The sequence below is a fragment of the Panthera pardus genome, unplaced genomic scaffold (assembly GCF_024362965.1).
Source record: "Panthera pardus isolate Hobbes unplaced genomic scaffold, ASM2436296v1 HiC_scaffold_21, whole genome shotgun sequence".
NCBI classification, from domain to species: domain Eukaryota; kingdom Metazoa; phylum Chordata; class Mammalia; order Carnivora; family Felidae; genus Panthera; species Panthera pardus.
Window position 1 is genome coordinate 982064 of NW_026526777.1, and position 16063 is coordinate 998126.

Genomic DNA, 16063 nt, shown 5'->3' on the forward strand with positions numbered 1-16063 from the left:
ACGTGTCAGCACGCAGTGACCACTTATGGTCCCAAGATGCCCCTGGAATCGCTTTTTAGTCCTTTCTACGCACGATCACTAGGGGCAACCTCCCTGCAGCTTCTGTAGAACCCACTCACCGGAGGGACGGAGATCAGAGAGCGAGCCAGGCCAAGAGGACAGAGGCCACACGCTCCTGCCCCCTGAAAGGAGAGCTGACCGAAAAAGTTCTCTCAACAGACACCTACTTCTTCTCTTTTCCACGGAGGAACAAAACCTCTCTCTGACTGACCTCTCTCGCGCTTCAAATGATTGCCACTTTCGGGACTTATTTTTAAGTGCACTTGCCTTCGAGTGGGGAGCAAACCCCGGGAAGGGGTCAGCCCCCCCAAACGGCCCAGGTTGGGGGAGGAAGCTCCTGAGAAGGGCCCGAGGGGGTGCCCCCTGAGGGTGTGCACACTGAGTGCCCGGCCTTCGGGGCCCTATGTCGGCTGGGGGAGGGGTACTCAGTGGGGAGGCAGATGGGGGCAGCGGGGGGGGGGGGGCGGGGAGGGTAAGGAGTGGGGGCAGCTGGCTGCCCTGAGTCACACCCTGGCACAGACGCTGAGCCGAGTACCCACTGAGCACCACTTCCTGGACCGGTCACGACCCTTCATGATGGCGCTGAAACGACCCTGCCTCTACAGAGGAGGACACGGAGGCAGAGAGGCTGAAGCCAGGAGCCCCTGGCTCTAGAGACCCTCTGGGCCGCCTCCGGGCCGCACTGTCACCCAGACCGGCAGCACATGCCCTGCCGCGTCCGGGACTCGATCTCCGCTCAGGACTTTGCATAAACGCAGGGAGGGGGCGGGCAGGAGCCGGTCTGCGTCTAGTGACCACAGGGCTGGTCGTCCGGCTCAGGGAAGTGGCTTTACCTAGAAGTCACCGAAGGCGAGGCTCTCCCTCCCCTGACCTGAGCTCTTCTCCCCGTGCAGGCTCCCCGGGACCGGCCGGGAAGAAGGGACCCCACCTGTGTGGCGCAGGGCTTCCTGCAAACACGACACGAGTCACATGACGGCTGCAGCTGAAGTCAGGCTGCGCCCACACAGGCAGCTCTAACTGCTTCCGATAGGAAAACCCTCCGGGCGGTGGGTCAGGATCGACACCTGTCATTTCGGTAACGACCTGGTATCATTACCAGCTCACCTCACGGCCCTTATAAGCACTCTCATCACCCGGGTGATTGTCTTCAGAAGCAGAAAACCTCCAAGCCTGTCGGGCAGACAGGAGCTTCCTTCTCTGAACACATGTTTTACGCTTGGACCCAAAGGGGTGTTGAGTCCTGTTTCCAAGCGTGTTCGACCAAATGGGGACAGGAAGTGATGGTGGGGGTGGGGGGCAAGGCAGCCCGAGCACAGCTGTTCGCACAGCTGGCGGGTCTGTGAGCCGAGCAGCGGGTGGAGGGGACCCAAGGGCTCCTCTGCAAAGCGCCCCTCCCCTCGACGAGTGGGCCGCCTCCTCTCCCACAAATTCACGGCACAAACTTCCCACGTGTGCACGGCTGGCCCCGTCCCGGGCGGTGGTGAGGGCCCCTCACTTGCGGGGCGTGTCCCCTGCCCGAGGGCCGGGGGCTCGGGTTCACAGGCACGCCGTCACTGGCACGGAGGGTCCGAAGCCACACCGTCATCAAGCTCTCGTCCAGGCCAGGCTCTCGTGCACCCTTCCCCCGTGGTGTGGCCGGGGCTCACGGCGCTCCTGCGTGGCCACTGCGATCCGCCTGGGGTGCCGTTAGCAGCAGAGCTTAGAGGGAAACTCCTGGATCCAAACCCAGAACGCGCCGTCCACGTGCTACATTTTCTTTTCATAAAGGCCCCGTTAATATTTCAGCCATTATTGATTGAATCCCGGCAGCATGAGAGCTCGGTCTATCAATCTGTATTTCCACCTTGAAAGGCGCCAGCCATGAAAACGTGGAAGCTTCGAGAACCACAAACTAGATGAGAAACGGGCCCGAAGGGAAGTCGGGGCCAAATGAATAAATGTTGTGTGAGCTCTGAGTGGCCGAAATACGGCCACATGCTGGGGTTTCCCAGGCCCCCGCGTGGACCGGGCAGGTGACGGAGGGTGCGTCCCGTCCCCCCTGAGGCCGACCAGGATTCCCACCGCACTGGAATGTTGCACCAGCCCCAGGAACTAAATTTACCCTGAAGGGACACCCGGATCAGAATGTTCTCTGCCGCACGATCCTGCCCCCGGCGCCCTCGCCCTGTGTCCGGAGCCGGGCAGCCTCCAGCCGTAAAGCTCAGCCCTGTCAGCTCCACTCGAGAGCCATGCGCACGAAGCCAGCCCACAGTGACAGGCACCGCGCGTCCCATGTGAAAGGGGGGAAGGCTGGCGCAAGTGACACAGGACGGCGGCGGGACCCGGGGAGCGAGGCCGGTGTCGACAGCGCTCAGAGGAGGGTACAGGGAAACCTCTGGGCGGCCGGCTCCCGCGCTGGACGCGCCACCAGCAGCAGGGGCCGCACGCGACAGTCTCAGCCTTTGTCTCCCCTGCGCTCGCGCCTCCTGAGCCCGCTGTGAACTGAGAAGCCCCCACGGCAGCCCTGGGTGACGACACTGACCCTGAGGGCCACCGCCAGCCCAGGCCTTGGGGACAGGGGCCCCGTTTGCCAGCACTCTGGAGGGTGGCCCAGCCTCTGTGCGTCCCCACGCCTGCGGGTGGCAGGCCGCGGGCAGAGCAAACGCCTGCTGCAGGGGAAGCTGGGGCTCCAGGCTGCTCGGGAACCGTGTGTTTTTAGGCGGCGGCTGAGTCTGGGAGCAATAAGGGAAAGAACAAAATTGCAAAACCCCAAGGTTCTTGTAAAGGCACCAGCCCAGCCCGCTCCACGTCTAAAAAGACCCAACAGAGCGAGCCCCGTGAGGCCCCGGCTGCCTGGGGGTCATGTCCCACCAGCGAGGACCCTGCTCTCCCCCACCCGGTGGCCACCATCTTTGTTCCCCAGGAGGGAGACGGGTCCACGCTTCCCCTAGTGGCGCCGATGCCAGCTGGGGGCCAGAGGCGGGCCCGTCACCTCCCCCCATCTCCCCCACCCTGTGGGCTCAGCACTGAGTGAGGCTCCCTGGCTCACGGACGACGCTCCACTGACGCAGCTGCGGGACGAGCTCCCTGGCCTCCTGGCCCCGGAGCCCCTTCTGAGAGACGAGGGCCACCGCTGTGCAAGCAGGTGCCGACCCCCCACTCCTGCTCTCCGGCCTCCCTCCAGCCCACCTCTCACCGCTGCCGCACAGGACCTGCACCCCGTCCCTGTGCCACGGCTGCCCGAGCACGTCCCTTCCCCACGGCACCCTCGCCCCCGCCGAGGCCCAGCCCTCGAGGCCCGTCCCAAACGGCAGCCGGGGGTCGCGCGGTGCCCACCGCTCCCTCACTCTGTAGGTGCCCCAGCAGCGGGCAGCCAAGGCAGCGGTGGGACTGGAGTGCCGACCTCCCCATTCGATCATAAGCCCGTTCGGGGCAGGGACCGGGCCGTCCCCGCGGCGCCTGGCTCAGAGCGGACCTTCAGTAGCCCCGCGTCGAGTGCCATCGTCAGCTTCTGTCCAGGCCTCAGCGGAGGCGGAGAGCGGTGGCTATTTCTAACAGCGGCGGGAAGACAAAAACCACCCTGCCCACCACCTCCCCCCATTTCCACACACGGTGGTGGCCATTTCTCGGTGCTCTCAAACCAGTAAGGTTTCTGGCACATTCTAGCAAGAGGCACCAGAGAGGGCTGGGAGGAACCTTGGGAGCATTTAGTCCCTGGCCTGGCTGCGCAGAGGCGGGGGCTGAGGGCGGAACAGTGCTGGCTGGGCGCTGACCCAGGGGCCGGGGCCGCTCTGCACCGGGCGGACGGCTCCACCGTGGCTGGCCACTGATCCCTGGTGTGTGGCCGTGGCCAGCGGAACCATGGGTCAGCAGTCGCGGCCGAGCCCAGCTGCCGTGACACAGCCCGTTGGGGCAACACCGTGATGACCCAGTCTGCTGGTGGCCAAGTTCACGGACGGTGGTCGCACAGAGAAGGCGTCCGCCCGGTGGCTCGCAGCTCTGCGCCGCACTGAGCACGGCCCTGTCGACACCAGCCACGTGAATGCAGAGCCGGGCTTGTTGGGGGAGGGGCATAAAACCACAGCCCACGGGAGGCCACGAAATGCTCAGAACCAGAAAGATCTGCAAATACTGGAACTCCTTTTTCTCCGTTCCTTCTGTCTTTAACCCAACGAGAGGATTCTCTCCCCAGATTCCATTCCTGGCTCCACGTTTGTATCAATGGTTTGGATGAAGCTGCCACAGTCAGGCCCACGGAATGTGGGAGGACAAGAAGGAGGCCACCAGACGCACAGACGAGACCCGGACAGGCCAGAGGCACAGCCCGGGAAAGGCCGGGGACAGAGGAGGCCTCCGCCCCAGAGAGCCAACTGTGCGGCAAGGGTAGGAGCCTGGGCCGGGGGTGGGGAGCCAGGGGCTTAGCGGCTCTGCGACAGAGCGTCTGCGCGAACATTAGATTCAGGGTGAACTAGCGGCCGGAAGCCAGGCAACGGCACTGGCTGTGGCTGCGGGAACGGAACGGGAAGGCAGGCGTGTGGCCCTCTGTGCTGCCCAGCTCACACCCCTCGGCAGGCACAGACCAAGGGGGCCCAGAGCAGAGCAGCAGGGGCAGGGCGGACACGGGGCCCCAACCGTCGGGGATGCTCCGTGTGCAGGGCAGAGGACCCTGGAGGTCCGACCAGGGAGGCGGGGGTGAGGCTGCCGGCCCCCTCAGTACAGCACAGCCAGGAGGAGGAGGGAATGTGGGCGGGGAGACAGGAAGCTGCCGGCCTGACCCGCCCAGGCCACTCACAGCCCAGAGTCAGCGTCTAAAGGGAAGGCCAGATGCAACCCGGGCACACAGCTCAGGGTGGAGGCGGCTCTGAGGGCCGGGGACCAGGCGGGGAGTGTTCAGGCGGCCGGGATTGCTGCCCTGAACGTACCGGACCCCATCTTGGGGCGGCCCTGGGGCCCGAGGGGAGGACGGCAGGGAAACCAGGGGAATGATAGGGTTTCCAATGAGTAGGAGAAGCACCACAGAGCAGAGCAGAGGCTGGGGTCCCCCCTGGAGGGGCTGCCGCGGGGTCTGCTTGCTGTCTGTCCCACGCCGGACTCTGCCGTGGTAACACCTGCCGTCTGGGGAGTGGAGCCCCGTGGCTCAGCCCGACCTCCGGGCTGCTTTTCAGGCCCTGTGGGGCCAGGAGAGGAGGCACGGTCGAGGGGAGAGCTGCGTCCCCGAGGCAGGAAGCCTAGTGGGCCTGCGGACAGCTGGCCGGGCTGGAGCCCAGCCCGGTGTCCCCTTGCCACACGACACTGGCCGTGTGTCTCACCTCTAGGCCTCAGCCGCCTTACCTGTAAAACAGGGATGATAACAGAATCCAGTCCCGCGACTGTCGTGAGGCTTCCCCGAGGTCGTAGAGGGCACGAGCCCGGCACACAGAGATCAGCACGCGGAGGGGCCACCGCCATCGTCGGTGGGTTCACAAACCACTTTCCAAATCTAAGCTCGGGGTCGCACCCTGGGGCCTGTGACGCTGGGCCGGGGACGCAGGTTCAGGGTCTGGAGTGGGGCCTGACGGCGGAGGCGGGAGCCTGGAGAAGGTCACCTCCCGGAGGAGTGTCCACACCCACGGGCCATCGGGGGGGCATAAGGTTACACACAAGGCGACGGTCTGCCCTGGGGCCGGACGGGGACGGCCAGCTGTACAGCAACGTGCAGGAACTCACTTAGAAACAGCTAAAACGGTAAATTTTGTTATGCATGCTTTACCACGGTTTTTAAAAAGCGCTTTTAAATGGCAAAGTCATAGCTTGGCCCCGGGTCTACTGGCCACAGGCCCAGCATCCTTCCCGCAACCCCGCAGGTTTGTGCCAGTGTCGTGTTGGGAAAAAGGCAAATCGTACTGAGTTGTCTAACTCACAGGCTGACCAAGGAGAGCCCAGGTCTCCTCCGGTTATTGGGTTTTGGAGAACCCGGCCAGTGGTGACTTTGCCATCGTTCCTCCTAAAAACAGGACGACGTCATTCCCGCCACGAAGGACACGACCACGCTCAGACTGCTGGTCGTCAGGCGCGGCAACGACACCGTTAACTCCAGGCTGCCGTCCAACCCCCAAGTCCTCAGGGAGGGGTCTCTTCACAATCACTGTGTTCCTACCACTTCCTGCGGCGGGGACGGCCACGTGGGCTGTGCCCGGGGGGAGGGGGGCTCTCCAAACACGAAGCAGTGGTGTTCACTGGCCTTGGGGCCCAGGCAGAGCTCAGGGGGTCTGGTGCCGCCCCCGACGGAGACCCACCACATGGGCAGAAAAGATCAGCAGCTAAAGACAGTAGCAAGCACAATACTAAAGGAGACAAACAGGGTCTGGGCAGGTCGTGGACGGCACACGTGGGCCCTCTCAGGGTCACAGAATGCGACCCGGGGCTGTGGCGAGGGGCAGTCTGTCCTCATGGAAAGAGGCCGGGACTTGGCACCGGGAGGAAGGGAGGTCGGTTACAGGCTTTAATTACCCTAAAAGCTTTCAGATGTCTGACCGGTTCATCCTCGTAAGACTTGTAAGAGTCGCCTTTAAACTAAGATGTTGGAGCCAAAGAACTGTCTTTGTGACTTTTCCCGTTTCAGATGCGAAGAGGGGACGGCCAGTCCCCAGGAGGCTACGTGGAGGGGACGGCCAGGCCCCCGTTGGGCAGAGGCCAGGCGCTCAGGGGAAGGGCAGGAGTGCCACCAGTCTGGGTCCCTGTTACCGGGCCCGCTCACGGCTCCTTCCCGCCATCCTCCCCTCGGACCCTTCGGACACGGAATCCTGATACGATCACAGGCCTGGGAGGCCATCTGACCCCGTCTGCTCCCTCCACAGAGGACAGCACGGCGAGGACGGAGGGCCCCCTCCTGCTCTCGCCCGAGCTCACACGGAGATCAGGCCCCTCGAACCTCGTAGAGGTGACCGAGGCCAGCGACAGGGAGGCCCCCGGCTGGGGCAGCAGCGTGGGCGGCTGTCTGCAGACCCCTCGGTCCACTCAGCCCCCCGAACTGGGATGGACGGTGATGTCTTGCACCCTGGAATTTCAGCGGAAGCTTCTTGAGAAGCGTGTCTCTGCCCCTCACTTCACAGGCACTTCACTGACACTGTGTGGTTTCCGAGGCGACGCAGGGCCTGGGGGGGAGGGGGGGAGTGCTACCAGGTCCTGAGCCAGCAGGGGGGCCGCCTTCCCCCTCCTCCCGAGACTGGCTTCCCTTCCATCCTGCTGCTGGTGTTCGAGGGCAGAGGGCAGCCCTAACCTCTCAGACTCCTGGAGCTGAGGAAGCTTCTGGAGGCCCCGGCAAGAGGCATTTGCATAGGAGTCCAAGAGCTCCCAGGGCCGAGTCTGCGGCCCGGACTGTCCGTCCCGCCGGGCAGGTCTCAACGCGCCCAGGGCAGCGCTGTGCACACCTGTTAACAGTCGCTCCACACGCTTGTCGAGCAGCATGAGACAGCATGACATTTCCAAGCGACAGAACAGAAGGTCCACACAGGGGCCCCACAGGCTCAGGGAGCACAGCAGGCGGGAAAGCCCTCTGCAGCAGAAAGGGTTAAACCCCAAATGTCACACGGAGACCGCCAGGGTAGCCTGGTAACCATGGCAATCGACTGCCAGCTGCACAGGGAGGGAGGCCCAGCGGGCAGAGCGGCAGGGCGGCGGCCGCAGGCTCAGTCTGCACAGAGGCTCTCCTGCCCAGTGAGGGGAGACCTCGGCCCGCCTGCCCCCACCTGCTCTGCTGGGCGCTCGGCTCTGGGACACAACAGTGAGTCACGTCGTCCCCACCGCACAGCAGGGAGCCGGTGGGGCAGGAAACAGACGCTTGATTCAGGGGTCAGGGCCAGGGCCAAGCCAGCTCCCCGCCTGTGGACCGTGGTGACCGGGGAGGCTCCTGGAGGTCTTGGGATCTCTGGGGTCCCCCATCCGGTCAGCCCAAAGGGACTGCCTCGCCCAGCCAGACACCGGCCCGTAGGAAACGTCACCAGATGTGTTCGAGGACACAGGCCCAGCCCCACCGGGGTCAGGCAGCCGCCACGTGGAGGACAGACGGCCCTTCCTTCCTTCTCCGCCGCCCTGAGGTGCCCCAGGCCAGTTCTGTCCGGACGTACAAGGTCTCCGCTCCCGACAAAGATGGGGCTCGGCTAAAGCCTCATCTCCCTGTGAAACTCGCCCCCGTGGCCACACGGTTTCACACACGCCTCACGTCACGGCGCTGAACCTGGTCCCAGCGCATCAAGGTCTTGGACAAGCAGCCTCCAGGGGCCGAGCGCCTGACACCCACGGTCCTCAGGGGAGAGGAAGGGCGAGGGCCCAGAACCAGACTTGGCCTGAGGGGTCCTCCCTTCCCCAGTGGGACGACACCCCGGCTCAGCCAGCACGGGGCCCCGGAGCCTCTGGCCCGTCCGCCTCCTGCGAACCGACGCCCGTGTCGCAAATCCAGGAGGGCGCTCCGACCCACGGACCCGTCGTGCCGTGGGGGTGAGCCCGTCTACAATGTGAGCTGTCTGCTGAATGCGATTTACGTCCTGTAATTTGGAGGAATTTCCCCGTCGGCTGAGGACTTGGTGGCATTTAATAAAAACACCCACTTAACACACACCTGATAGATCACCGGTGTCCATGCGCTTGGAGGCCCCCAGCTGGTCAGCGTCACACTCCCGTCGGGTCCGCACTAGACGGGAGGCCCCCAAACAAGAGCGGGAACCTCAGCCTCACTGTGCACGCGACCCGTGAGCACGCTCACGTCAGCTCCCTCCACAGCTCCGTGGCGAACTTCCCGCCCCTGCTGTGTGCCCGATGGCTTCACCCGGCTCCGCTCCTGCCCCCAGAGGGGTGTGTGCACGCCCACCCCGGCCGGGCTCTGAGCCAGGGCACTTCCCCTCCCCCTCCTGCGCGCTCCTGGACCAGAACCCGGCCCCTTTCTGGCAGCCGGAGGACAGCAGTCCCCGGAAAAGTGGACGAGGACCCTCCCTCCGCACTGTGTCTGCTCCAGCTGCTATCCTGGCGTCCCCGCATTCGCAGGCGACGTCCCAGGAGACTGGCCCGCACTCACCACCTCGCCCCCACTCTGCCCGGGGACGGATCCCGCCACGCCTCATGCAAATGACCAGTGTCCCCAGCTCCACAACAGGGTACCGGTCTCAGCCCCACCCTGCGGAAGGAGATTGACGAGGAGGGATCGGAGGGATCGATCGAGTAACTTGCTAAGGGCTGCCAGACACACTAAAATGTGACAACCACCGCGGTTCGAACCCGAGCTCGCTACTCTGAAGTCTGTTCTCTGGCGACCCGCCTTCCGGGACAGCACCAGGGGCGTCGGCCCAGCCGTGGCTCCGCTCAGGGCGGTCAGTGGAGAGCGCTGGGCCCCTGCGCCGGGCTCTGCACGGAGTGGACCCTGTCGCGCGTGGTGAGTGCGAGAGGGGGGCCGCGCCAGGGGCCCCGACACCACACGCGGGTCTGCAGCCCGGGGAGAGGCGGCCGGCGCCGCCACGGGGCCCGGTGACGCCAAACCGCACGGTCCGTACACCGTGCGAGGTCGGCGGCGTTTTCAAAGTTTTGGTAAATAAACAAAAACGCGTTGGGTTTTGTGTCTTCACTTCCTTCCAGGAAGGTCACACTGGCCTGAGGATAACAGACGCCTGAGCCTTTGAAAGCCCCACCCTCTAAACAGCCAAGGACAAAACCCGAGGAGAAACGTGGCAGGGGCCGCCTTGTGGGACACCTGCCTTTGTGGCTCAGAAGCGCAGTCGGGCTGAGTGCACGTTCCGGGAGACCCCTTCCTGTCCGCAGAGGGGCGGACTTGCCAAAAACCCACGCTGCCTATCACGGGAGAGTGTCCCTCGTCCACAGGAGACCCCTGCACCCACATGAGATCCCCCTCACCCAGAGGAGACGCCTCGTCCACAGGAGACCCCCCCTCACTCACCAGAGACCCCCCTCGCCCACCGGAGGCCTCTGCCCACGGGCAAGCGTCCCTGTCACAGGCGGTACAGGTCACAGAGGTACAGAGGCTCCTGCACGGGTGGGGGTGGGCACCTGGTCACCTCTGGGAGACATCCACACCTGCGGCTCCACAACAGAAAGCCACCCCGTTTCAGAATTCTGCCTCGAGAACACAAGTCATCCAGACTGACACTAGGAATACCATTCTAGAAGGTGCCCCAGGCTTCTGCGCACCGGGGGGGAGGGGGCGCAGACACGGTCATCTGGTCCCTGCTAAAATTGAGCCAAGTCAACAGCAACCCGTGGGCAGTGGGGAGTCTGGGAGCACGTCCTTCACACAAGCCCCTGACACCACCCCAGGGAGGTGATGGGCCACACCCTGCCCTGCTCCCCCTGAGGGCGTTCCCGGCCCAAGGGGGGGCGGGGGCCCTGGACGCTGGCCAGCGTCCAGGCTCTGGGGCAGCCCGCCTCCGCCCTCAGGAAGCAGGTCCCCGGCTGTGCCCAGACCTGCACCGGACAATTACAGAATTAGAAGGCTTCGATTCCCAATTAATAGATGAGGCCCAAGACCACAGAACGGAGGGATGATCTAAATTGCTTTGGAAACCGGGTGTCTAGAATCCAGCACCCTTTCCCTCAGGACGTGCACCGCAGATAACCTGCTCGTCAGACACCATGGGTCCCTGGAAACGTAAAGATAGTGACCTTACCATCCCGAAGTCTGGGGAGAAAGACACAGAACAGAGAACAGTAGGGTCCACCGAGGTGCGTACAAGGGGCCCTGCAGGAGCCGGCCCTCCCCACGCCACCTGGGCCCACGCCATCCCACCTCCCCGTGGCAGGAGAAGGTCGGCGCAGGGAGAACTTTACTGGAAGGGTAAGCTTCCAGAGGGAGCCACGTGCCGGTGACTGCCCCCGTGACGGAGGCCAGGTAGGCTACGGGCACAGCCAGGGCAGCTGAGAGCCAGGCGGGGCTGGCGGGGGTGCGGGAGGAAGCCCAGCCGGCTGCCGGTGCCGGCGGTCAGCAGGGGGCCACCTCGTGGGCCCAGCTGGCACACGGACGGGCGAGGCCCAGCTGGAAGAGTGGGGCAGAGGGGTCCCGTGCCATGACCGCCCACCCTGGACTCCACTGTTCCCGACCCAAAGTGGGTGATGTGACTCCTATACTTCACCCGGGGAAACTGAGGCCTGGAGGCGCTGTTACTGGCCCAGGTCGTGCAGACTGAAGTGTCTGAGCCAGGACTCAATGACACTGGCTTCACTTTGTTTCTGCAAGTGCTGAGCGCCAGGCCCTAACGGCGGAGACAGTGTCCTCTACTGCCCGTAATCAGGACGAAGCAAAGCCTGGCCGCGAGCTGGGGCTGGGACAGAGGGCGCCGGGCGAGGTGGTGTCCCCGCCCCAGGCCGGCGCTGAGGCCACAGGCCCGCAGGAGGGAACCAGGGCCACGAGAGTACGGGAGGGAGGAACGCGTGGCTGAGCGTCACGATTCCCACGATTCCGCCTTTTCTCTTGGGCCCGGGTGACATCTCGCGCAGATCAGGGCGATACGCGCCAAGGGGCTCCCTCCAGATGAGGACGTGAGGGTTTGGTGGGGTTGAGGGAAGCCCCGGGCGCCACGGCTGGTTTGGGGCCCAGACGGTGACCCCCAGCCCTGTCTTGGTCCCTAACCCCCACATCCCCCCCCGGCCGGTGCTGGCTCCTGCCTGGGGTTGATGGGACAGTGGTCTGGGTCGGGCAGTTCAGGCTCCAGGAGGGAAGCTGGTGGCAGTGTCTGAATGCCCTGAGGGCACACGCCTGTCTGAGTACCGCAGCCCCCGGAGACTAGAGTCGCAGCTCCTAGATCCGTGTCCTCTGGTCCTCAGCTGCCTGGAGCCCCGCCAGGGTGGCCGGGAGCCAAGGCTTGCCCATCCAGGCCGGCCGGGGGCCCCCAGACACTGCCAGGAAGGCAGACGGGCCCACCCTGCCCAGAATGCCCCGTAACGGGGACGAGGTTGGCACGGTGTTTCCCGGCTCCCAGAGCACATCCTGTCCTCACAGCAGCCCGAGAAAGGTTGCGGGGCCAAACAAAAACGCCCTGTAGGAAGGGGTCCCAGCCGAGATCCAGCTGGTCTCTCTGACCGCGAGCTCTGGTCTTTGTCAATGTGTTGCCTGCGGCCCAGACGCGAATCGAACTGTGTTCCTCCAGCCCAGGGACCGGGATTATCTCCAGACTCGCATACGTGGGAGAAAAAGCATCTGGAGGTTTTAGAACTACCCGGGTCTCCAGCGGGGCCGGTCAGCCTGCAGGGCCGGGCAGTGCGGGCGCCCCGGTGTCCTGGGAAGATGCCACAGACCCTCTCGCCGTCTACCCTTCCTGGCCCGCATGGGACCCCTGTCAGCCAGGCTGGAAGCTGGGCCCGGAGGCCCAGCCGACGTTTCTCTGGCGCAGTCACTTCCGAGCAGCCCCTCCCCACATCTGACCGGTATTCCGTCTAGAAAATGACCCCTCCCAGCCTTCAGGGTCTGCGGCAGGTAAAGTCTACACCACTCAGAGATACAGAGTCCCGGAGGGATTCGGTGCAATTCGAGTGTGTGTGCGTGTACGTGCGTGTGCAAGGGGACGGGAGATAGGTCTGCCTCCCTGGGGAATTCGGTGGCCAAGGTTCTGAAAGGCCCAGCGAGAGAAGGAAAGCAGTTCTCAGTGCACTGGCATTAAAGAGCCGCCCCCAAATCGTGAAGCCACATTCGCCTCTGGGACCCCCAAATAAGACGGCGTCACAGCTGCTGAAGCCCCAGTTCCCTCGCTCTAAGGGTCCAGACGGGAGGGGAAGAGCCACAGTGTGCGACACCACCAGGCGGCTGCACGGGGTGGGCTTTGGGGTGGGGACGGGTGCTGCTCGCGGAGGGGAGAGGACGGCACCTACCTGGACTTCTCGCGTGTGGTAGGCGACGATCAAGCCCAAGAGGATGATGGTAGACAGGCTGATAAGGCATTTCAGGGCCAGCGAAAACATGGAATCCTGCAGGAGAAATGGAGACAGAATTAGGGCAGCCAGGAAGGGGGCTCCGGGGACGGGGAGTGCAGGCCACGGCACACAGGGAGCCCTTTGGGCTGGGCCGCGAGCCGCTGGGGCCAAGCAGCTACCCCCAGCCCCTGTTTTCTAGGGTGAAGTCCCGTCTGCTCTCCTGGAAGGAGCCGGCAAGACATTTGCCATCCGTGGCTCAGTTTGCTGCTGTGTGGCTCAGAACTGTGCGTCCACGCTCGTAAGTCACGTGAGCACAGTTCCTTTTCGTGCTGCCATGTGGTTTGGGCATCGGTGCTGGCCAGCTTAGGCCTCTCTTCTCTCAGAACAAACCTCAGACAATCCCCGAGGTTCCTTCCGTTTCTGATGATGCAGAGTTCCCTCCGGGACGGATCAGAGCGTCCCAGCAGCTGTTCTCACCCCCAAACTAGGCTCAGAGCAGGGAGGGAGGCAGGGGGGCTGCTGGAGGGCGAAAGGGGCTGAGCGCGGAGCAGAGAGGGTCCCCGTGGAGGGTGGGGCAGACGCGGGCGGGTCCCCTTTGTGCACCCCGTCTACCAGCCCCAGGGCGCGTAGAGAGCCCCAGGGCTGGCAGCATGTGCCCTAGACACGGCCCCTCCTGGCTCTGTGGCTTCGGGCCTCTTACCCCACCTCTGCCTCAGTGGTCTCAAGCGTCTGATGGGGAAGACATTAGGACCCGCCTAGGGGCCTCTGGGAAGAGTAAAGCAGTTTGTGAACGGTCCTAGACGAGCGCTGGCCGCGGACGGCTGGGCTACTTCTGTCATTCACGTCACATCCCCTGCAAATTTGGGGCGTCCAGGCTGGGACTCACCGCCCTCCTGGGCGTTTGGGAGCCAGGAAGTAGGGAGGACTCCGGTCCCAAGGGAGGATGGGAACACAGCCCGAGCAGAGGTAGCGGACGAGAGCCGGGCGGCACTCACTGCCGAGAGACGCACACCATGAACAAACGCCCTGTGCTCACCGGCCACGGCGCATCACCACGCCTGATTTCCCTAAAGCACGCTACGGTTCACAAGGCGGCTTCATGCGTCCGCTCTTGGCCATCACCGCGACACCCCTGGCCTCTCTCCCGACTGTACAGACGTTACAGGTAGAGGCGCAGGGGGAGTGCCTCGTGCCAGAGTTCGGAGCCAAGGTCTCGGGCTCGAGCCCAGAGCCCTGCCCGCGGCCTTTGGGCCGTCCCCGTGACAAGAATCGGCGGAAGGGAAGGCCGGACCCACTTAAGCAGATCTAAACAACGGCCCGACGGGAACGGAGGTATTTCGAAGGCAGGGTGTGACGGACTGCCAACCCCACGGCCTAGTGGGCTCGAGGGAGGAGACCTCACCGCCCCAGAGAGCTTCAGGGGCAGACAGGGGGCTCGGGTCTGCGGGGTCAGACGGTGTCGTCCGGGACGGAAGCACTGGGGCGAGCGGAGGGCCTGTGCCAGCAGGCACCCAAAGCCACGCTCCCACCCCACCCCCGCAGGCTGACGGAGGGAACCTCTCCCGGGGCCCGTCGACCCACCGCTCGTTTACTCGATACAACTATGGGGGCCCACTTTGTGCCAGGCACAAGCTGGCGCTGGAGACTCAAGGGAGGACTCACGAAATAGTTCATGCATTCATTCGTGACGGTTTCCACCACGTCTCATTTCTTGAGCGCCCGCTGCACGAGTGACACCGCGCCAGGGCCGCAGGGTGTCCGGGGAGTGCCCTGCACGCCAGGCCTTCCCACGCGGCTTACGCACAAGCTCCAGCGGCGGACGCCGGGCGGGTCCGTGCGCCCGCTGCGGGAAGTCCCCCGCTCGGTCACTGAGCCTCCACGCTCCACGGCGTACCCAAGAGCAGCCCCCACTCACGGGCCCACACACGCGTCCACGGCTGCAGGGAGGGCACGGAGCACGCGGGGCACAGGGACAGCCCTCAGGAAGGGTCCTACCTTCGAAACCGCGACCCGGTGCCTGAGACGCCGGCCAAGCCCACGGGCCGGGCCTCCGGAGGGGTGAAGGGAGCGGGCACTGAACTCAGACTGCGTTAGAAGACAAACCAGCCTACGGGGGCCGGCGGGGACAGCGCACAGCGCTCTCGACTCAGAAATGACCCTCGCTTCTCCCTCCAAGGGGTCTGAGGGCATCTGGGGAACATCGGGCCTTGGCTGGGAAGGGTTTGCGGTCAGCAGCACATTTCACCCTCTAATTTATTTCTTTTGGCAGAAATCACTAAAATCAGAATCCAAGTCTATTTGCATCACGTCTAGAGGAAGAGGTGGAGGGAGGGGTCTCCTCCTTCGAGCCTCTTCCTTTCGCTCTCAAACTCAGAACCTTCACATAAGAGGCGACTCCCCCCCGCCCCCGCCCCTTGGGTTCACCCAGCCCCGGAGCAGCGGGACCCTCGCGACTCTGCAGATTTCCTCGCATTCTCTATCACGCGTCCACAAAAAGGAAACCGTCGACATGTTTACCAGCCGGAAAATACATCAGAATGGCTGGACTAGATATGTTTCCTACTTGTCAAATGTTGAATTGTCATCTTTTCTTGGCTGCCTGAACTCCATCCAGCGAGGCCTGAGATTAATACGGTTCTTCCGGCGACGGCAGCCAGCGAGGTGGTGGCCGGACGGCACGTGGGGGTACTCGCCTCCCTGCTGAGGGGCCACAGGGACTGACAGGCCACGGGGGGTGGGGGGCCCATCAGCTGGGCGACTCTGCAACTCAGAGCTGTTCAACGACACAGTAGTGACCCTTCATACACAGAATTCTTAGGGACTAAATCCCAACAGATGAGCCATTTTTAAGCCATTTATTCCTAAATGCCCAACACTATCAGAGTGGTTAAATACATTTGGGAATAGCCAGTGATAGACCACTAGGCAGCCACCGAAAACCACTTCTGCAGAGAACGTTTGAAGAGGAAAAGCTCATGGTACAACATCAAGTGAAAAACTCAGACCACAAAGCTGCATATACGGTATTTCCAATCATTTTTAAATGTTTTACTTTTTTAATGTGAAAAAGACCGCAAATGCAGGACCACGCTATATAAAGCATCAGAGTACACAACCACGGCATGAGGCTCACAAGCTC

At 63.7% G+C, this 16063-nt stretch overlaps 1 protein-coding gene across 4 annotated transcripts in view; it reads right to left on the bottom strand.

Moving 5' to 3' along the window:
* Window positions 1-16063, bottom strand: part of KCNN3 (potassium calcium-activated channel subfamily N member 3) — a 115407-nt gene that overhangs the window by 64793 nt on the left and 34551 nt on the right. For all 4 annotated transcript variants that reach the window (XM_053908732.1, XM_019431497.2, XM_053908733.1 and 1 more), the window contains one exon: window positions 12883-12978. In XM_053908732.1, coding sequence (XP_053764707.1) covers window positions 12883-12978 — 96 coding nt within the window. The remainder of the gene's footprint in view (window positions 1-12882; window positions 12979-16063) is intronic.